This window comes from Convolutriloba macropyga, chromosome 6, assembly GCF_964194025.1.
Source record: "Convolutriloba macropyga chromosome 6, txConMacr16.3, whole genome shotgun sequence".
Classification (NCBI taxonomy): domain Eukaryota; kingdom Metazoa; phylum Xenacoelomorpha; order Acoela; family Convolutidae; genus Convolutriloba; species Convolutriloba macropyga.
In genome coordinates this window covers 38,619,314-38,642,009 of record NC_134473.1, presented here as the reverse complement: position 1 = coordinate 38,642,009, position 22,696 = coordinate 38,619,314, and the positions used below count along the sequence as shown (strand labels likewise).

At 35.5% G+C, this 22,696-nt stretch overlaps 1 protein-coding gene across 1 annotated transcript in view; it reads left to right on the top strand.

Annotated features, from left to right (window-relative positions):
- LOC142341666 (uncharacterized) overlaps positions 1-22,696 on the top strand; it is a 159,122-nt gene that overhangs the window by 124,776 nt on the left and 11,650 nt on the right. The window contains exons 42-43 of the mRNA XM_075392792.1: positions 176-254; positions 10,409-10,586. Coding sequence (XP_075248907.1) covers positions 176-254; positions 10,409-10,586 — 257 coding nt within the window. The remainder of the gene's footprint in view (positions 1-175; positions 255-10,408; positions 10,587-22,696) is intronic.

Genomic DNA, 22,696 nt, shown 5'->3' with positions numbered 1-22,696 from the left:
CCAAATGTTGCAGCTTTATCTTTTGTGGCCTCAACTTCTATGACTCCAGATTGCTCTTAATAAATAGGTATGATAGCATGTACGTAATCACATATCATCATTTTAAGAGATTTACATTATATAATGTGAACTGTTTATGATAATTGTTAAATGTCGAATGGGTGAACACTTTTAGGTTTATGCGACATTCGATGGGACCATAAGTGCAGACGAGGCCTCTCTTTCTTCCGCCATTGCATACAAATATTCTAAACGTAAGGCTTTTATATTTTCATTCCTGGATAATGTTTCCTGTGTCATGGATTGATGATGATACTGTTTTTAATTGACAGTCATTACTAGTTGCAGTAATGATAACAAGAAATGATATCAAGTATTAGTTACAGTACTCATATCAAGATATCAGTAATGTATTGCTTACAGTAAGAATATCAGTAATGTTACCAAGAAATAATCATTTTTACGACACTACTTGCGAGGTTCCCACCGTTGGTTTTGCAAAATTTGTCTTCAACGGTGCTTCAGTTATATTGTAAGATCTTATAAGTTTCGTACTAATGGTAATATCTCACAATTTCTCTAGTTTTGTCTTTCAAGTTCTTAGTAGGTGACTGCCAATCTAATATGTAACGGCTGCTCTCCCACTTATGACGAGGAAAGCTTTAAACCGCCCAGTTCGTTTCAGCGGCCACAAATCTGTCCGGATATTGTGTATTTTGCTATTCGCTTTTGTAACTGTATATCCGCTATATTCTTACCGTTGCATTACAATTTCAGTTCACAACTAACTGCTAATCTTAGTTTTTTCAATATCGAACTGGTCTGGGTTTACTACAGATCACAAAATACGCAATCTCTGTTATGTATACCAGTTCACTCCGATATCTGAACAAATCGAAGACAAAGATATATGTCTAAGACCTGTTTTGCAAAAATATTTAAACTTAACTTAAGTAGAGTTTTGCTCTCTGTACTCACGATTTGAAGACGTCAAAATTTGGGATGCCAACAGTTGAATTATTTCCCAAGTATTTTGTCGATACAGGACACAGTAACCAGTTATTTACTGCTCGAGGAATTGTGCTTCAATACGCACTTTATGTCAATTTTAATATCACAAAATTATCAAGTTTCCGCTCTTTTTGGTAGTTTTTCAAGCTCTATTTATGCTTCTCTACAGGTCAAAACTGCATCGTTGATTGGTTGGCTATGACGGCATCAATAACGTCATTTTTTCCATGCAAAACTGACGTCAAGAATTGTTGTATTGGAAATCCACGTCAAGTTTTTGGTGAAAAATTGACGTAATTGTTTGGCTTTAGGTATATCGTACACCAAAGTTTGAGTAACATATGTCCAATTCAGAGCTGAATTTATTTGCTTAACAAATATGGGAACTTTAGTTAAGCTCGGCCTTCACATCGCCGGCCCTGTTTTCCTTAGTGAAAACATCTTTCTCGTTTGGCAGTACAGGGGCGAGCTTCACTACTGGTCTTTTGTAAACTCCGGCGTTCGTTCTAACTTTCGTTGATCGAATCACTCCGTCAGACCCTTCCATGGTCTCCACAACTCGACCCAGTTTGTAGTATCCTCGCTTGTCACTCTCTTCGATCAACCAAACGAGATCTCCTTCTTTAAGGTTCTCGTTCGTCGTAGATCTCCACTTTTGCCGATTGTTCAAAGTTGGCAAGTATTCTTTACGAAATCTGTCCCAGATGAGATTTGCATATGCTTGAGTTTGTCGAAAGAGTTTTCTGTGGTCTACAAATTCTTCTGCGCTTGGTAGATAGGGTAGGCAAATGTTCTTGTTGCAAAGCAAGAAGTGATTAGGGGTCAATGCTTCAAAGTCATTAGCATCTGAACTGACCGAAGTCAACGGTCTTGCGTTCATCGTTTGTTCCACAATACACATCGTAGTTGATAGAACGTCCTCGGTGACTGATCTGTTCCCCAACACTGCATACATTGCTTTCCTGCAGCTTCTGACCAGCCGCTCCCATACTCCTCCAAAGTGAGGTGCTGCGGGTGGGTTGAACTTCCATCTGATCCCCTGTTGAATCAAATGTTCTTGGATCCTCTCTTTGTTCCATGCTGCAACATATTCTGCAAATTCTCTTTCAGCTCCAACAAAGTTTGTCCCATTGTCACTGATCATTGTACTTGGTTTGCCTCTTCGTGCAATAAACCTTATAATTGCATTGAGACAACTGTCTGTGTCTATCTTGGGTACAACCTCTATATGCACCGCTCTCACAGTTAGACATGTGAACAGACAACACCATCACTTTTCGTTCCTTCGCCCAATCTTCACAATGAAAGGGCCGAAGTAATCCACTCCAACATTTGTAAAGGCTGTTGAAGCATCTAGCCGTTCTTCGGGTAGATCTGCCATTACCGGTGCTATCGTTTGTGCTCTGCCCTTTCTGCAGGTTACACACTTGTTCTTGATTGATCGCAAGGCATTTCGTATGCCTAGGATCCACATCTTCTGCTGAACAATGTTTCTTACATGCTCAGTGCATTCATGCTGATTGTTCTTGTGCTCGTTTCGCAAGAATAATTCAACTGCTTGATGTTTCCAATGTAGCAATATTGGATGCTTTGCATCGAAGTCCAAATGACTTTTGCCTATTCTGCCTTTGGCTCGAATAAGCCCCTCTTCATCTAGAAAGGTTGAGAATTGTAGGATTTTGCTGCTTTTTGGAATTTCCTTTTCAGCCCTGAGAGATTTCATCTCTTCACTAAACTGTTCTTGCTGTAGTAGCTTGAAGATTGTTGCTTTTGCTTTTTCTCGTTCTTCAACGCTTACTATAAGTGTTGCTGGTTTGTGTTTGCTTATGGCTCGCCGCACATATGCCACTGCATTCACTAACCTGTTGAAGTTACTGAATCGTTCCCACTGAATAACAGCTTTCTTCTCTTCAGTCTGTGTTGTAAAGACCGATGCGGGTATATTCTCTTCATCTGAGGCGAAGACTAGTTTCACTTGCTCTGGCCATTCACTTTCTGGTCGCTTCAACCAGGCCGGCCCAGTGAGCCACTCGCTTCTCTTGAGTTCTTCAATGTTGATTGCTTTCGTGCCAATGTCAGCTGGGTTGTTGATACCGCTCACATGTTTCCACTGTGAAACATCAGTTGTATCCAGTATCTCAGCAACTCGATTGGCCACAAACACTTTCTGCTTACGATGGGAGCTGTGTATCCACTGTAATACTGTAGTTGAGTCTGACCAAAAACTGCAACTGCTTATCTTCATCTCATGTTCCTTGACTATCTGTTCCTTCAACCTCACTGCCATCACCGCTGCTTGCAGTTCCCAGCGGGGTATTGAAAGATGCCTCATCGGTGCCACCCTGCTTTTTCCAATTACAAATGCTAAGTCGGCTGAGTACTCTTTGGGTTGTGAACGTAGGTAGGCCACTGCGCACATCGTGTCTTCAGATGCGTCGGCAAACACATGAAGTTCAATTTTGTCCCTTGCTGTATAGAAGTGCCTTCTAGCAATGCTTGTTTCAGCTACAATTGGAAGTTGTTCTTACCACCTCCGAAATTCTGCTTCCTCAACAGGCTCCACTTCTTTGTCCCAATGTTGTCCATTCTTAGTCCAAATGCCTTTTAGTAGTCGTCTCATGTGAACACTGAACGGAGCAAACAATCCGATCGGGTCAAATACTGAAGAGACAAGTGACAGAATCTTCCTCTGAGTTATTGGAGTTTCAACTTCTTTGTTTGTACCTCTACACACTTGAAGACTATCGTCAGTAACAGTCCACTGTAGTCCAAGCACTGAAGATCCCTCCGCATTGGGTTCCACCTCGACTTGCTTTGTGTTGCTGATCGACTTCAAGTCTTCTGGGATTGTTTGGGTATCTCATCGTTGTTGCTTATCCACTTCTTCAGCTCAAATCAGCGTGTTGTTCTTCAGCGTGTTGAGAGAGAAGAGGTTGTAACTGATTAAAGACTTTGATTGCTTCTTCAGGGGTTTCTACTGATTTGATGAAATCGTCCATGTAGAAGTTGTTTTGTATTGCCTTTGCTGATATTGGATACATTTCTTCATTGTCCAGTCCCACTCGCTTGAAAGCGTAATTTGCAGATGTTGGAGCGTAATTTGCACAACTCTTAGCTCCAAATACGTGTCGCTGATATTCGTATATTTGAACAGGTTCGTTAGTTCTTGGACGCCACAGAAACCTCAAGCAACTTCTGTCCTGTTCGGGAACTTGTACTTGCAGAAACATTGATTCGATATCCGCTGTTAGGGTTATTGGTCCCTCACGAAATCTGAATATCGTTCCGATCAATCCATGTAGTAGATTGGGTCCTGCTAGTACCTTGTCGTTTAGGCATACTTCTTTGTACTTTGATGCAGCATTGCAAACACGTCTTACTTTGCCAGGCTTGTTCGGGTTTAGCACAGGATGATGAGGCAAACACCATTCCTTCCCGAAGGTGCCTTTCACTTCGGATTCGTCCAGTATCTTTACGAATCCCTTTTCAACATCGGTATCTATTGACTGTTGATACAAACTTTTCACTTTTCAGGTTTGGGTCCTTTTGGAATCTTCGCTCCAGTGAGAAAAGCTGACCCAAGGCTGAGCTGTAGTTGTTCGGCAGGTTTGGCTCTGGTTCACTCCATAGCATTCCCACTTCGTACCGCTCGCCTGTAAACTTCTTCGTACACTCTAGCATCTTTTGTGCCTGCAGTTCCTTCTTTGACTGACTGACGACGTTGATTTTGGAGGCATATGTTTCTATGTCCCACCACGTTTGGATATTCTCAGCCACTTTCACATCCTCTGTGAAGGCGAAATGACAAACATTTTGTCTTCTCTTTCCCGTCATGGGTCCACTGACTACCCATCCTAATTCTGTGAGAACGGCGAAAGGTTCACTTCGTGTTCCTATCTTGTAGTCCAATGGGCGTTGTAGCTCGTAAGCATCTTGACCAAGGATGATGCCAACTTCCTTCAAGTTGAAGCTCTTGTTTGGGAGAACACTCAAGTGGTTGAAGCTTTGCTTCAGCTGGCTGTAGTCAAAGTTTGTGTTTCCCAACGAAATTGACGGATGTGCAAACGCTTCGATTGAATGCACCTTTGAATGTAATCCCTTTATTTTGAGAGGAATCTTTTCTGTCTTCAGATCCTTCGTTCCGTGTATGCCTGCTATGTTGAGTGTTGCATCGGTGCCTTGGGCTTGTAACTTCTGTTGCACACTTTGATCGATGAATGAAACCGTTGATCCACTATCGAGGAAAGCATATGTGTTCAGCCTGCTGCCACCTTTCTGTATTGAGACAGGAACTATCTGAAGAAAGCTCGTAACTTCGTTACTCTTGTTGATTGTTGCTGCGCTTACGTTGACTGCGTGATTGCCCTCGTCCATTTGGTTTTCTGAGTGTAGCAATCTGTTGTGCTTCTTGGTGCATCCATTGATACCGCACGCATTGACTTTACAATCTTTGATTGCATGTCCTTTTCCCAGAAATCCGTAACATAAGCGTTGCTTCCTCACTGCTGCATACCGATCATTCACACTCATATTCCTGAAGAATGGACAGTTCCAAATTTTGTGAGTGCCATCAGCTAGCGGGCAGTGGTCGTTGTGCATTTGCTTCACTTCTTCCACATTTGAACTCGCACTGAAGTTCGATGTCTTTGAAAACCGTTTGTCTCTGTTAGTGCTTCTTCGGTCTTCGTCCTTGCGCTCTACCTTGAAAGCTGAAAACCCTTCATGCACGAATGCCATTCGTGATAGCCATTTTTCAAACATAATCAGATCAGGCCAGTCTTCATCTTTATCATCAACATAGAACCACCACTTCTCTTTGAGAACTTGAGGTAATTTATCTACTGCCATATACAGTGTTGAGCTTGATTGCAGATCGCCGATCTGCTTGTACTCTTTGAGCACATTCACAAAGTTTGATACAATAACTGAGAAACTGATCAGACCTGTTGAGTCGTGTGGTTTCACCTGACTAGCCTTGCGAAGACTCTCCAACTGTGCATCGATGATCACATGAGGCCTTCCAAATTTCCTCTCCAGAATGCTCCAAGCAGCACCATAGAGTTACCCAGAGTAGCCCATTCCAGATATCGCGGACTTTGCCTTGCCTGTCTGGAGGGCCTTGAGATGGCTCATATTCTCTGAGTCTGGTATTGGTCGCCTATCCACCGTAGCAATGAACATACTGGACCACTCCGGTCATTCGAGAGGGTTTCCATCGAAGCTGTTCAACTTCAGCTTAGGTAGGTTACTGCTACCTGCATATCCACTGTTGTATCGTAATCCAGCTCTGGGGGAAACGTCCCTGTCTTCAGCACTTGATGAACGGTTTCGATATCGTGAGAACTGACTCTGTCTGTTCAGTTCAGGGGTTGCATCGAAGCGAGCTCCTGCACTGCTTGGGGTTAGAAGGGAGTCGATCCTGCTGGCCCAGTCAGAGACATCTCCTCTCCTTGGGGTCCAGTTGAAGGGTTATTTATCTCGAGCACCGGTTGATTGGGAACGAGCATCATCATTCTCTAATGCTGTTCTTTTCACTATGCGCTCCAGTTCACGTTCTTGTTCCAGTAGTTGATGCTTGGTTTCTAACTCCTTCATCTGCATCTCGAGCTCTAGCTTCCTTCGCTCGAACCTTGCCTGTTCGAGCCGCAACTGTGTTTCAGACTTAATATCGAACTTCTTCATCCGTTCTTCGCGCCTTTGCTTTGCTGAAGATGTTTCAGAAATATTCTCCCTATTCGGATCGTTTGCTACTGTGCCGTTTTGTAGCGTTTGGGTAGCTGAGTTGTCCGTTGGATAGTTGTTGTTACTCTCAATTTCGTTCACTGCTTGACTCGTGTTGCCTTGCTCTGTATTCATTTCTGGTTGCGTGCCTTTGCTTATATATGCAAGCCAATGAATATCCAGATTTGCTTTGCACTCCCTTGCCTGCTGTAGTTGTTCTTCAAGAAAGTTTGTTGAGTAGGGTGCAAGTTGGTTACGACGCTGCAATTGCATGGGTATTTCTTCCTCTAGTAAATGAACAGTCTGTTGATAGAGTACCTTTAGTTTGTTGGGTCGGTCTGAATCTGCAATTATTCTCTGACCAAGTCTTCTTTTAGTGTTGACTTCGTCCACTAACTCTTGAAGCTTGTTATTGTGCCTTTGAACTGTTGCCTGAAGCTGTTCTCTGCTGATTGTGCTTGAATTGCCTGGGTGCTGTTCGCTTTTGCTTTGCTTCTTGCTTTTACGCAGGGTTAGCCACTCGTATGGGACTATAGCTGCTTCAGTGAATTGAACTCTTCACTCTGCCTCACTGGTGTTGCGTTGTTGTTTCGTTTGATTTTCTTTAGTGGGTGCCTTTGACACTCTCTTCATCAGATTGGACAGCAGTTTGCCTTCCACTGTCCGGGTCGGCGGACCAAATGTAACGGCTGCTCTCCACTTATGACGAGGAAAGCTTTACACCGCCCAGTTCGTTTCAGCGGCCACAAATCTGTCTGGATATTGTGTTTTTTGCTATTCGCTTTTGTAACTAAATATCCGCTATATTCTTACCGTTGCATTACAATTTCAGTTCACAACTAACTGCTAATCTTAGTTTTTTCAATATCGAACTGGACTGGGTTTACTACAGATCACAAAATACGCAATCTCTAATATTTATACCAGTTCACTCCGATATCTGAACAAATCGAAGACAAAGATATATGTCTAAGACCTGTTTTGCAAAAATATTTAAACTTAATTTAAGTAGAGTTTTGCTCTCTGTACTCACGATTTGAAGACGTCAAAATTTGGGATGCCAACAGTTGAATTATTTCCCAAGTATTTTGTCGATACAGGACACAGTATCCAGTTATTTACTGCTCGAGGAATTGTGCTTCAATACGCACTTTATGTCAATTTTAATATCACAAAATTATCAAGTTTCCGCTCTTTTTTTTGGTAGTTTTTCAAGCTCTATTTATACTGCTCTACATGTCAAAACTGCATCGTTGATTGGTTGGCTATGACGGCATTAATAACGTCATTTTTTCCATGCAAAACTGACGTCAAGAATTGTTGTATTGGAAATCCACGTCAAGCTTTGGTGAAAAATTGACGTAATTGTTTGGCTTTAAATATATCGTACACCAAAGTTTGAGTAACATATGTCCAATTCAGAGCTGGATTTATTTGCTTAACAAATATGGGAACTTTAGCTAAGCTCGGCCTTCACAAATAAGTTGTCTTTATGAATCTCTTAAAATCTTACATTTAAAATCTTTTACTATGAATACATTACAATACAACATAACAAAATTTGTACAAGGTAACCTCGTTTTCTGCACTTAAAATGGAACTGGAAGCTTCTCTCCGCTTCTTTTCTTGCTCACTTCATCAGGCTCTCTCAGTGCTTATGGCCATTTATCCAACTTAAAGTCTCTAAGCAATACTATTATGAAGGCAGGAAATCAAAACAAACGTATGAAAAAAACGTCAGCAGATTTTTTTTTCTCGGAACAAGTTGAAAAAGTGTTGAAAAATACAGCAAGAATGTGTTAACGGTCAATTTCGGAGACCTAATTAGTCAAAGTCAAATTTCATGCAACCAGCTTGAGCACTAATTTATAACTCATCCTGGTTATAATCCAAGCTGGCAGAGTTGAAAAATAAAGATTATTTTCTTTTCCAAATTTTTTTCGAAAACTGTTTCCTACTGTAATTGACTGAATTTGCATGTTTTATAACAAATCTTTATTCATATCACAATTGATTATCTGTAGGCTTTCGAATATGCTGCATTGACACAATGAAAATTTAAAAGGATCCAAAATCAAAATTTTTAGAACTTTGAGAAAATTAAAACTCCAATTTGATTAATTGTTTGAAATATCACATCGGTCTGTCTTTTAATTCCGTTTGACTTCTTACACAATGCGGAACAAATAAATGTACTATATTATATCCTGTAGAAATTGAGATTATCGGAGATAATAAAAAAACGAATACGTACATCATTGTTTTAAGAGTGCGCGACACTCAACTAAAAATTTTTTTCTCAAAAAACTAGATAATTTGTACTTGGAGAATTGAAAAATAAAGCAGATTAAGTTAGATAAATCAGTAACCAAACGAGTGGATCATAATGGATTTGCGTGCAGTTTACAACAGTTTTCTTGAAAGCAGTTCTGATATTTCTTCACTTCAAATTGACGTGATATAAAATACGACTTTAGAAAAAATGCTAACTAGTTTAATTTAAAATCATAAAATCACCCCTGAAAAGTTATGTGCTTCTTTTGAGCCAAGTAAAATGTAAGGCAATTTGTTTTTATCTTGAATGTGAAATTTATTTAATCCTGCTTGATGATTTCTGATAAATTCCATTATAGTTTTGCTGCAATAACTTGAAATGTTATAGTCTTATACAGTAAGCACGTAAGCGTTTGCAAAAACATGAAAAATTTAGAATTTTGTTTTAAAAATTCAAGCACACTTTAATCCTGCAGAAATTTTTAAAAAGATACCTGAATTAAAGTTTCTAATTATGAAAGCTTCTGAATTAGGTTTTGTAGCGTAAATTTTCTCCGGTCAATTCAAAAACCGATTTTTGAAAATTTCAGGGATGTTCTGTTGTGTTACTCTACTCTTTTTTTAAATACGGGCTTGGAAACGGCAGTACCAGAGTTACATAAAGAGATTATAGGAGACTTAAACAGAGCTTTAGGTACAAAATGAGGCTCAAAAAACTCTCCAAAATAACATAAAATAATACCACATAACAATAAAAATCATTTCGGTTGATCGAAATTCTTGTAAAAATCTAATCACTTGGTTTTTAGTTTGTGTTAGCTGCCAAAAATACTCACAAAATTTCCAGAATCGAAAAACTTGCAAGGTTCTTGCAAGATTCTTTTGAGTTTGAATCCGGACCAAAAATTTTTCCATGGATTTGTTTTGTAACTTGTTTAATAAACAATAACTTTGTTCGAATGTGTTTCCTCCCACCAGTACGCTATGCCCCCGTTCCAAAAAATGTGCCTTTTCACAGCACGACATTATGTATTAAGATAGATGCGATCGGGGGATTCTAATGTGTGCAACTGATAACCTAGGTTTTCGCTACATTGGGTCGAGCTAACGTCCAGCCCTAATTTTGGGCCGAGCAAAAATCTTTTGAAAAATTTTGGGTCGAGCTAAAGTCTTAATTTTGGGTCAAGCCAATGTCTTAAAGTCCAGAATGTCTTAAAGTCGATCTAAAGTCTTTTCATAGCTGAAATGAGTCGAGTATGGTCTTTTCATAGTACATTTTGGTTGCGCATTGTCTTTTCATAAGTCTGTACCTAGACCTGGGTTGGAGAGCACAAAGGTAAAAGTTCCCTTTCTAAGTTAAACCGAAGTAAATGTTTAAAGTTGAGGTGGTGTACCATTTCAGCGGAGAAGTTGATTGGAATGGAAGTGCACATAGCAGCAATAGTGATAGCTGTATTATGTGTGGCTGGAGTGGCGATAGTGGTGGTGGTTGTTGTTATTGTGGTCAAGATAGTCGTGAAAATGAAGGCAGCCAGTGCAGTTGGAGCATCAGGACAAGCTGCACAAGCAGGGGCCGAGGGGTAAGTACTTCTAAATAGCAACAGCCTCATCTAAGGAAGGAATGTCAATAAGAACCAGATTACCCAAAGAACTATCCTCAACCATTGCACCAAGTGGCCTTGGATTTCTCTTCATTTTTTTTCGAATATTCTGATTGTCTCTGCAAATTTGACTTTAGCCATTATAGTTTTTAATCCCGGCAACGCCAATGTTTTCAGAATAGTTTCCTTCTCTTCGGACCAGAAACCAAATAAAAACTTTTTTTTCAAATTACCATATTTGTGTATGAGGTAGATCTTCTGCTATCTTAAGAACAGAAATTCCACTGATATTCATTGAGAATTGTGTTGTGTACTTTGATTCGATTTCAAAAAGTTTAAAGTTGAAAAAAAAATCGTAACTGAAAATATACGAAAAATCAAAAATCAGTATGTGTGAAAAATATGAAGCAAATTTTAGATTAGCTATGACATGCAAAAGTATGGCGTCACTTCTTGATAGACTTTATTTATAAATTGACTGTTGAATTTGAATTTGAATTTCTCCTGTTAATTTATAAAGCACGCAGAAGTTGTGGACACAGCAGAATCCGCAATTAAAAATCCATAAATCCAAATTTTCATCAGGAGTGGACGCTTGCAAATACTAACGTATCTTAATTAAGCGCCCAGATTTTATTTAAAGACAAGTTTTTTTAACGTATCGTTTTGAATGATCAAGCTATATTGAAGTGCATTGACTAATTTTTAACTTTTATACAGGACATGGTCTCTTGTTCAAGCTGAGGTAGTATTTTTTGTTTCAGTAGAAAATTTATCTAAATTCTACCGCGATAACCCAGAGATGTCCGAGTTGAAAATCTTTTTGACGTTTTTGTTTATATAATGCGAGTGGTTTTCGAGCGAGTATTGTACGAAACATTTTGATTTGCGGTCAAAATTTCATTCATCATTTTGTTTGAATGTAACCCAAAGTATGATTTAAGGCTGAATGAAAGCAGATGTTTTATGTATAATTCACAAATTGTCAAAATTTTGAACTCGAATAAAGTATCAGAGATGGAGTCACTTGGTTTCTTTCTAAAGACAATTCTCAAAATTTTCTTTTGTAACCGTTCAATTTTTTGAAGCTTATTCAACGTTGTTCCACCATAAATAAGAAGTCCATACTCAAAAATTGGTACCGCTGTAGTTTTGTAGAACATCAAAATGGTGTTGCAACTGCAAGTTCTCCTTAGCCTTGCAATTATTCCGATCCACTTCTTTAATTTCAAACAAATGGATTCCACATGTTCTTCGAAAGTTAAATTTGCGTCTAAAATTACTCCTAGATATTTGTTGGTATTGCACTTCTGAATTGGGCAATCCTGAATGTTTGTGTTTGCTTTAGTTTCAAATGAAGTCCTTACAAAAGTTTTTGACTCGTTTAAATCCAATTTATTTTGATGTAGCCAATGTGAAATTGAATGAATTTCAGTAATTAATTCTTCAGAGGTTGGTCTGCTTTTGAAAAGGAGGCTGGTATCATCGGCAAAAAAACACGGAGTGGATAATTTACAAGCGTCCGAAAAGTCGTTAAAGTACAGTATAAATAATACAGGACCCAGAACAGAACCTTGAGGAGCTCCATTTTTTACTGTTAGTTCTTTCGATATTCTTTTTTTTACGTATAACACACTGTGTTCTTGATTTGAGATATGAAGAAAACCAGCTTAAAACCTGACCCCTAATTCCAAAGTTTTCTAATTTTTCAACAGCAGCGAGTGATTAACAGTGTCGAATGCTTTTTCAAACCTAGCAAGACCGTGGTGCTATTGTTCCCTTTTTATTTTTCCAACCTTATATTTTCCACTACAATTACGAGTGAATCAACTGGTGATCTCAGATTACGGAAACCAAACTGATTTTCATCAAGAATTTTGAATTTCTCTATGTAGTTGAGAATTTTTTTTTCATAATTTTTTCAAATATTTTTCCAAAAGACGGCAAAATCGAAATTGGTCGATAGTTATTGGCATCAGTTCTTGATCCCGTTTTGAAATGCGGTTGGATAGTTGCTCATTTTAGACTATTTGGGAAAACTCCGCTCAAAAAACATTCGTTGATATAATTAACTAAAAATGGGGCTAATGTTCTGTCAAATCTCTTAATGAAGGTAATAGTGATCAGATCCACACCATGCGCAAAAGAATTTTGTAGACTGGCTTTTTGTGAAAGCACTTCTACTACATTTGTTTCATGTAGCATCATAGATTGTTCTTCAGCATAATTAGATGAAGGAAAGCTTCTTTGAGGTAATTTGCTTACTATTTCATCTGCAACATTTACAAAATGTTCATTGAAATAATCAGCTATGCTACTGGGGTCATCAATTCCAATATTATTGAAAACAAGCTTATAACTCACATCACTTCTTCTGTTCCTGCCTATCAATTTGTTTATGATTTTGTACATTTTCCTTGAGTCCCTACCACAATTTTAAATTTTGTTTTGTATGAAAAGTTTTTTTTGTGTCGTTCATGATTTGAGTGCTTTTGCTTTTCAGTTGAAGATATCTATTTTTATCGATGTTGTTTTTTGTTCTCAACCATTTTGTTCTTGCATTGTTTCTCTTCGCAAAAAGATTTTTTAATCGATTTGTGACCCATTGATTCCTATTTTTCTTTTGTTTTATTTCAACCAAAGGCCGGTGTTTGTCGACTACAAAATGTAAACAGTTACAAAATGCGTTGAAAGATTGATCCGTATTGTTGTTCTGAAATATGAATAAATTGTTTTCCAGTTCCTTTTTTTATTTTTCAAACAGTATTTTGTTGTTGAAGGCAGACATACTGCGACGTTTGGATGCTTTTATCTTGGGTTTAATCATCCTTTTGGTTGGACTGAAAAATACTGGATAATGATCTGTGATGTCGTAACTGATAGAAATTACTATGCAATGATTTTGATTTTTGTTGATATTTGTCAAAAAAAAAATCGAGGGATGATTTTGTTGTCGACGTTTCTCTAGTTATACCCGGATCCATTAGGTTTATACCGTTACTAGAGATAACATCTTCAAATCGCTTTTTTATTGGAGTCAGAGATAGCTGATCTATTTTGAAGTCTCCACTTATAATAAGATTTTGGTTCGCGTCCACCCTAGTCTCAAGATAGCTGTCAAATTCAGTCAAGAACTGATTTTTATTGAACCCAGGGGGAACATAGTATGTAATCAAAGTATAGTTTTCGTTATTTGTTCTAATTTTTATACCAAGGCTCTCATCATAGTTCGCTGGAAAGCTATCTAACAGAAGAATATCCTCCCTGCAAAACATGGCTACTCCTCCACCAATTCCCAACCTGTTTTTAGCAATTATTTTCTGATAACCTGATATATTGAAGTGTTTTTCATGAGAACCCTCTTGTATCCAAGTTTCAACAAGACAAATCACAGTTGGTAGGGACTCAAATGTTTGCAAAAAAACCTGAAGTTCCTCAAGGTGTTTGTTTAGAGACCGGATATTAACAAGCAAGACTGTGAATTTTAGTTTTTTGATGCATAACTTTTGTTTCACTGAAATGAAACACCGTACATATTTTGTTTTTTGTTCATTGGTATATCATTTCTATTGTTTTTTGCGTCCATATCAGGCGCAAAAGCATAGGTTCTTTTGTTATTCATGAATGGAGTACCATTTTGTACAGTTTGCAAACTCTTTTGTTGTCTCCTTTGATAAACCGGGAGCTCGCTGATTTCATCAACTGGTTGATATCTTTCACCATCAAAAGCCCATAAGTGTGATTTCCTAATCTTATAGTGAATGTCCAGTTCTCGAGCTTTTTTTTCAATGATAACATCCTTTTTCGCCAGTCGTTCATGAATGAAAATAGGATTCCCCATCAAATTTCTCAGACCTCTTAACCATGAAGCACGTTTCAGAATTATGTCCCTTTGTTGCAAATACAAAAATTGAACAATAATAGGCGCAATGTTTCCATTTTTTAGTGGGTGGGCAATCGAGATTTCGTCGGGATTCAAACTAACCTGTAAGATGTTGTTTACTATTTGTAAAATTGGTGCAAGTACATTACCATCAGCTGGGATGTCGATGTTAGTAAAAATAAGAAACGGTCTGTTTTGATATCTTTCTACTGCTGTTAATCGTTTTTTTAACTGATTTTGGTACCAGAATATCCTGGATATCACACATCAGCTTTTTAGATCTAGTTTGGTTTGTAAACTTGAGATAAGAGGTGGGCGCTCTGTGGGTGAGAGAATTTGTCATGTGGCATAAGATTGATATGACGATGACCTGCAAAAAGTAGAAAAAGAGTTGAGCTAAATTTTTTTGCCGTTATCTATTGACGGATCACTAATTTTCTATCAGCTAAACTATTTTTTGTTTTTTTTGAAACTTCAGCGAAAAAAACGTCGAAATCTCTCAATGTTTCTTCAAAACTACTCTGACTTGGTCCACATTAGTATAAATGATGTTTAGGACTTGATCACATGTGAAACCAGCATTTGATCTAATTTAGCTGAAATTTGCTTATCCTGGATGAATAATTTTTTGGGGAAGATAAAGTAAACTCAGCAAACAATTTTAAACTTTCCCGTGAAGATTTGATAATACTTTTGATAACATTGTTTAAATGTTTAGAAATTTTTCTGCCACATTTTTATGTGACTGGGCCTAATCTTTGAAATTAAAAAGCATTCAGCTTTGAAGTTGTAAAGGTTTCAATTTAAATAATATTAAAGGGCAATTTTCAAATTTACTGATCTCCCCAGGTTGTTTTTCTCCCCAGGTTTTTGGGTCCAAAACACTTCCATAGCGATTTATTTCGTTGAAAAGGATTGTTCAGCAAAATAGTGGGCTAGTAGAGGAATGCTACGTATTTCATTGAAATATGTTTTATAACTTGATTGAGCAGTTGCATATTTTTTTCTAAAATATGTGTCATTTTTAATCAAAATTTTTGTGATTTTTGCCTAGATTATTTCCATAGTTGTTTACCTTATTTCACATGAAAAATTTTACCACCAAAAACTTGTTTTATATGAGAAAAGTTTGCGTATTTGTAGTGGGATACATGAAACTTTATGCTAGATTTATACAGTCAAACAGCGTGGCACTAAGTAAATTCATAACAGTTTTATTTTTCTTGCTATTCTTTGTTTTATTCAGCATGCCTATCTTGAAACATCTTGCAAGACAACCAGTTTTTGCAGATAATCATCTGGCCTCGTGTGAATTTTTATCTGGCATGAAATGTATCGTGTTGAAGATTCGGTCTGATTGATCCGACCCACTTGTGGGGGGAGGAACTATATAATCAAATGGGTTTTTTTTGTTCAGTCAATTTTGGCTGACCGATATATTCATCGTAGAGAAATGTGAGTGTCATCATTGAAAAGCTCATCCAGCGTAGAATTCAAAATTAAAAAGATTTTTTTGAATTTCATTTTTTCGAAGAGTTATCGAGGATTGACGTTTTGTGTGAACACGGGATATTTGGTTCACTTTTGTTCAATTTTACCGTAATTTTTATTCGAATTAACATTTTTTCTACGAAAAATTTATTTCAAAATTAGATTTCACGCCATAAAATAAATCAATTTTTGGTTTTTAATAGACGAAATGCGATAAAAAGACTAGTTCTAGTCTCAGAGGGAAGTTTAATATCGAAAAAAAATCGAATTATGTTTAGGAGCTCTATTTTTTCGAAAGTTTTGCATTTTTTGTCTTTTCAAGTCACCTAGAATCTAGTAACTTTTAATATAAAGGTTCCATTAACGAAAAACCTTATGTACAAGAAAATGAAGCCCAATGAACGAAAACTTCGTTTCCAAGGGATCGCGCATGTTTTTTTTTGGATTCGTATCTCAGTTTTCTTAATTTCAAAATTACCAAAGTTTTAGAATCCTATGGCATAAAATTGTTGACTAAAGGTGCAATAGATTTTGTAATGAGCAGTAATTCAACCTATCTAGTGCTGTGAGTGGAGAGCTAATGGCTGTTAAAACTTTGAAAACAAATTTCGAATATTTTTTTAATATCAGTAAATTATAAACATATTTTTGTGAACTGTAAGTTAATCTCAGTAAAAACAGGACCCCACTCCTTCTTACTGCAACCAAAATTAATCTCATTAGCGGTTTTAGCAAAAAACTATTGGTTATACGTGTTCAATGCCACAAGATTTCAATTTTTTTAAAAAATTTTTGAACATTTCGTTTTATTGGATACTTTTGAAATCTTATCACGTCATCCTAATATTGATGACTACAATTGTTTTAGAAAAGACTTACAAAAGATCATAGATAAAGTTTTCAGAAAAAAAGGATGGTTTAAATGGCTTCAACACTTTCTTCTCGCATTTTTCTACAGAATTTTTGGTTTTTGACTGTATTTGTTTTCTCAGAGTCATAAGACACTTTTTGATGTCTTATTGATTACATATGCATGAAAACATTTTTGTATTCACATCGTGTCATAGCTCAGCGTATTCATTGACTTCTGTTGAAAGCTATTGAATTTAATGGCTGTATAAGTCTTTAAAAAGTAGTTTTTTGAAAAGTTTTTTTGAACATTAATCAATCTTGAACATTTTTCCGTGAACTGTAAGTCGGTCTCAGTAATGACAGAACCGCTTTTCTTTCTACTTCAAAACAGATTTATCTACTTGGCGTTTTTGTCTTCTAACTGTTAGTTTTTTGACTTCGGCGCACGAGTTTTCATAATTTTTTAAAATAATTTTTGGATATTTTTGTTAATAATTTTGGCTACTTTTGAAATCATATTACATTATCCTAATATTGACAGCTCCCATTGGCGTAGAGAAGACGTTCAATGGATCGTAGAAAAACTTTTCAGAGAAAAATGCTTATGGTTTAAATGGCTTCGACACTTTCTTCTCGCACTTTTCTTCTGAATTTTTGAATTTTGCCTGTATTTGTTGTTGTTTTCATAGTCAATGACATGTTGTAATGTCTTATGATAACTTTTTAATGACAAAAATTTTTTTGTCACATCATCTAGGCATAATTGAGCGTTTTAAATGCCTTCCGTTGAAAGCTATTGAATTTTATGACATTGACACTATGGGTTTTCTCAAAAGTTTCGTGGTTTTCATAAATTTTTCATTGCCATACGACTTATTGTGATTAGTTACCGATGACCTATGAACGAAACGTATGATTGCTATTCCACCGATTCAGAACATAGCGTGTTTAATTAATTCCGTTGAAAACTATTGAATTTAATATCTTCGTGGCTTTAGTATATTTGTTTATATTTGTTGTTTTTCAAGTCGTTTTGTAACAATGAAAACAATCACCCTGCTGTTAAAAATTTAATTGAAAATAGAAGAGATTATACTGAAAAGTTCATTTTCTGATGGTGTTGACACTTTTCTCGCTTAATTTTTTTGAGTTTGCTGTTTTTGCATTTTTAATGTTTTTAAGCAGCCGTAAAATTCTGACCGGTCTCATAAAAATGTAGTTCACGGTTACATTAATGTGGTTACCCAAAACTTTCAGTTTATATCCAATAGTCTTAAAAATTATTAAATTATAAATAATCAAAGATTTTTCAAACTTTTCAGTTTTTGTTGTTCTTCTCGTCAATTTGTAACCTATTCTCGTCATCTAGAAGTCTCATCCAATTCCTTGAATTCCAAAAAACAGATGTCTACTGATATTATGTCGTAACTGATGTTTTTGTTTGTGGACAATGTGCGTTTTCATAAAAAAAATTGTGAGTGGTGTATTTGTGTTTCTTTTTCTCTTCATTTAGCTTATTCAGGTAATAACAGATCCCAAATGTGGCCCAAAAGAACGAACTTATTTACTCTTCCAGTATAATTTTAGTTGAATTAGTATAATTGAAAACTGAAATAAAATTACATAAATTTCATTTCATAGCTAATAATTTTAATGGCTTCGATAATTTGTGTTTTTGTTCGTACTTTTTTGAGGTTTTCTGCGTCTTCTTGTAAATTGTTTGTAACTTTTTGAGATTTTCTTTGTATTTAGTCCGTTCCTATGGCTTAGTCTAAGCAAAGACAGGTCCCATTTTTTCAGAATGATTTTAAAGTAAATTTATCAAGAATTATTTTGTTACAAGCTAAAGATTTTTTAGAATTTTGAAATTATTTGGTTTAAGAAACATTGATTGATCTTTGACTTTAACCTCATTTTTCTTCTCTATGTCGACTTTTTACCTGATCTCATTTTGGAAAACATCCCTCTGCTTTATAGTTAGGAAAAACTAAATTTGTGTAGTTAAGGTTTCATCTGATTGCACTTTGACGTTGTTACTGGGTTCTTTTAAATTTATATATTGGGTTTCTGCCGCGAAATTCTTGTTTTTGCTTATTTTGCTGTTTGTTGTTTTTCAAGTCATTTTGTAACAAACAAAACAATCACCCTGCTGTTAAAAACTTAATTGAAAATAGAAGAGATTATACTGAAAAGTTCATTCTCTGATGGCGTTGACACTTTTCTGGCTTAATTTTCTTGAGTTTGCTGTTTTTGCATTTTTTTAAGCAGCCGTAAAATTCAGACCGGTCTCATAAAATTATAATTGACAATTAATTTAATTTGGTTTCCCGAAACAGTCATTTTATAGCCACAAGTCTTAAAAATTATTAAATTATAGATAATCAAAGATTTTTCAAACTTTTCAGTTTTTGTTGTTCTTTTCGTCAACTTGTAACTTATTCTCGTCATCTAGAGGTCTCATCCAATTCCTTGAATTCCAAAAAACACAGCTCTACTGATATTATGTCGTAACTGATGTTTTTGTTTGTGGACAATATGCGTTTTCATAAAAAAACTGTGAGTGGTGTATTTGTGTTTCTTTTTCTCTTCTTTTAGCTTATTCAGGTAATAACAGATCCCAAATTTGGCCCAAATGAACGAACTTATTTACTCTTCAAGTATAATTTTAGTTGAATTATTATAAGGGAAAACTGAAATAAAATAACCTGAATTTCATATAACAGCTAATGATTTTAATGGCTTCTATAATTTGTGTTTTTGTTCGTACTTTTTTGAGATTTTCTGCGTCTTTTTGTAAATTGTTCCTAACTTTTTGAGATTTTCTGCGTATTAGTCCGTTCCTGTGGCTTATTCTAAGCAAAAACAGGTCCCATTTTTTCAGAATGATTTTAAAGTAAATTTATCAAGAATTATTTCGTTACAAGCTAAAGATTTTTTAGACTTTTGAAATTATTTGGTTTAAGAAACATTGATTGATCTTCGACTTTAACCTCATTTTTCTTCTCTATGTCGGTTTTTTACCTTATCTCATTTTGGAAAACATCCATCTGCTTTATAGTTAGGAATAACTAAATTTGTGTAGTTAAGGTTTCAGCTGATTGCACTTTGACGTTGTTACTGTGTTCTTTTAAATTTATATATTGAGTTTCTGCCGCGAAATTCTTGTTTTTGTTATTTTGCTGTTTGTTGTTTTTCATTCTCTGATGGCGTTGACACTTTTATCGCTTAATTTTATTGAGTTTGCTGTTTTTGCATTTTTTTTATTTTTATGCAGCCGTAAAATTCTGACTGGTCTCCTAAAATTGTAATTGACGATTAATTTAATATGGTTACCCGAAACAGTCAGTTTATAGCCAATAGTCTTAAAAAGTATGATATTATAATGTTCAAAGCTTTTTCAAACTTTTCAGTTTTTTTTTGTTCTTTTCGTCAACTTGTAACTTATTCTCGTCATCTAGAGGTCTCATACAATTCCTTGAATTCCATAAAACACATGTCTACTGATATTATGTCGTAACTGATGTTTTGTTTGTGGACAATATGCGTTTTCATAAAAAAAATTGTGAGTGGTGTATTTGTGTTTCTTTTTCTCTTCTTTTAGCTTATTCAGGTAATAACAGATCCCAAATGTGGCCCAAATGAACGAACTTATTTACTCTTCAAGTATAATTTTAGCTGAATTAGTATAAGGGAAAACTGAAATAATATAACCTAAATTTCATATAATAGCTAATGATTTTAATGGCTTCGATAATTTGTGTTTTTGTTCGTACTTTTTTGAGATTTTCTGCGTCGTCTTTTAAATTGTTCGTAACTTTTTGAGATTTTCTGCGTATTAGTCCGTTCCTATGGCTTAGTGTAAGCAAAGACATGTCCCCTTTTTTCAGATTGATTTTAAAGTAAATTTATCAAGAATTATTTCGTTACAAGCTAAAGATTTTTTAGACTTTTGAAATTATTTGGTTTAAGATTGATTGATCTTTGACTTTAACCTCATTTTTCTTCTCTATGTCGACTTTTTTTACCTAATCTCATTTTGAAAAAAAAAACATCCATCTGCTTTATAGTTAGGAAAAACTAAATTTGTGTAGTTAAGGTTTCATCTGATTGCACTTTGACGTTGTAACTGGGTTCTTTTAAATTTATATATTGGGTTTCTGCCGCGAAGTTCTTGTTTTTGCTTATTTCCCTGTTTGTTGTTTTTCAAGTCATTTTGTAACAATAAAAACAATCACCCTGCTGTTAAAAATTTAATTAAAAATAGAAGAGATTATACTGAAAAGTTCATTCTCTGATGGCGTTGACACTTTTCTCGCTTAGTTTTCTTGAGTTTGCTGTTTTTGCATTTTTTTTATTTTTATGCAGCCGTAAAATTCTGACCGGTCTCATAAAATTGTAATTGACGATTAATTTAATATGGTTACCCGAAACAGTCAGTTTATAGCCAATAGTCTTAAAAAGTATGATATTGAAAATGTTCAAAGCTTTTTCAAACTTTTCAGTTTTTTTTGTTCTTTTCGTCAACTTGTAACTTATTCTCGTCATCTAGAGGTCTCATACAATTCCTCGAATTCCATAAAACACATGTCTACTGATATTATGTCGTAACTGATGTTTTGTTTGTGGACAATATGCGTTTTCATAAAAAAAATTGTGAGTGGTGTATTTGTGTTTCTTTTTCTCTTCTTTTAGCTTATTCAGGTAATAACAGATCCCAAATGTGGCCCAAATGAACGAACTTATTTACTCTTCAAGTATAATTTTAGCTGAATTAGTATAAGGGAAAACTGAAATAAAATAACCTAAATTTCATATAATAGCTAATGATTTTAATGGCTTCGATAATTTGTGTTTTTGTTCGTACTTTTTTGAGATTTTCTGCGTCGTCTTTTAAATTGTTCGTAACTTTTTGAGATTTTCTGCGTATTAGTCCGTTCCTATGGCTTAGTGTAAGCAAAGACATGTCCCCTTTTTTCAGATTGATTTTAAAGTAAATTTATCAAGAATTATTTCGTTACAAGCTAAAGATTTTTTAGACTTTTGAAATTATTTGGTTTAAGATTGATTGATCTTTGACTTTAACCTCATTTTTCTTCTCTATGTCGACTTTTTTTACCTAATCTCATTTTGAAAAAAAAACATCCATCTGCTTTATAGTTAGGAAAAACTAAATTTGTGTAGTTAAGGTTTCATCTGATTGCACTTTGACGTTGTAACTGGGTTCTTTTAAATTTATATATTGGGTTTCTGCCGCGAAATTCTTGTTTTTGCTTATTTCGCTGTTTGTTGTTTTTCAAGTCATTTTGTAACAATAAAAACAATCACCCTGCTGTTAAAAATTTAATTGAAAATAGGAGAGATTATACTGAAAAGTTCATTCTCTGATGGCGTTGACACTTTTCTCGCTTAGTTTTCTTGAGTTTGCTGTTTTTGCATTTTTTTTATTTTTATGCAGCCGTAAAATTCTGACCGGTCTCATAAAATTGTAATTGACGATTAATTTAATATGGTTACCCGAAACAGTCAGTTTATAGCCAATAGTCTTAAAAAGTATGATATTGAAAATGTTCAAAGCTTTTTCAAACTTTTCAGTTTTTTTTGTTCTTTTCGTCAACTTGTAACTTATTCTCGTCATCTAGAGGTCTCATACAATTCCTCGAATTCCATAAAACACATGTCTACTGATATTATGTCGTAACTGATGTTTTGTTTGTGGACAATATGCGTTTTCATAAAAAAAATTGTGAGTGGTGTATTTGTGTTTCTTTTTCTCTTCTTTTAGCTTATTCAGGTAATAACAGATCCCAAATGTGGCCCAAATGAACGAACTTATTTACTCTTCAAGTATAATTTTAGCTGAATT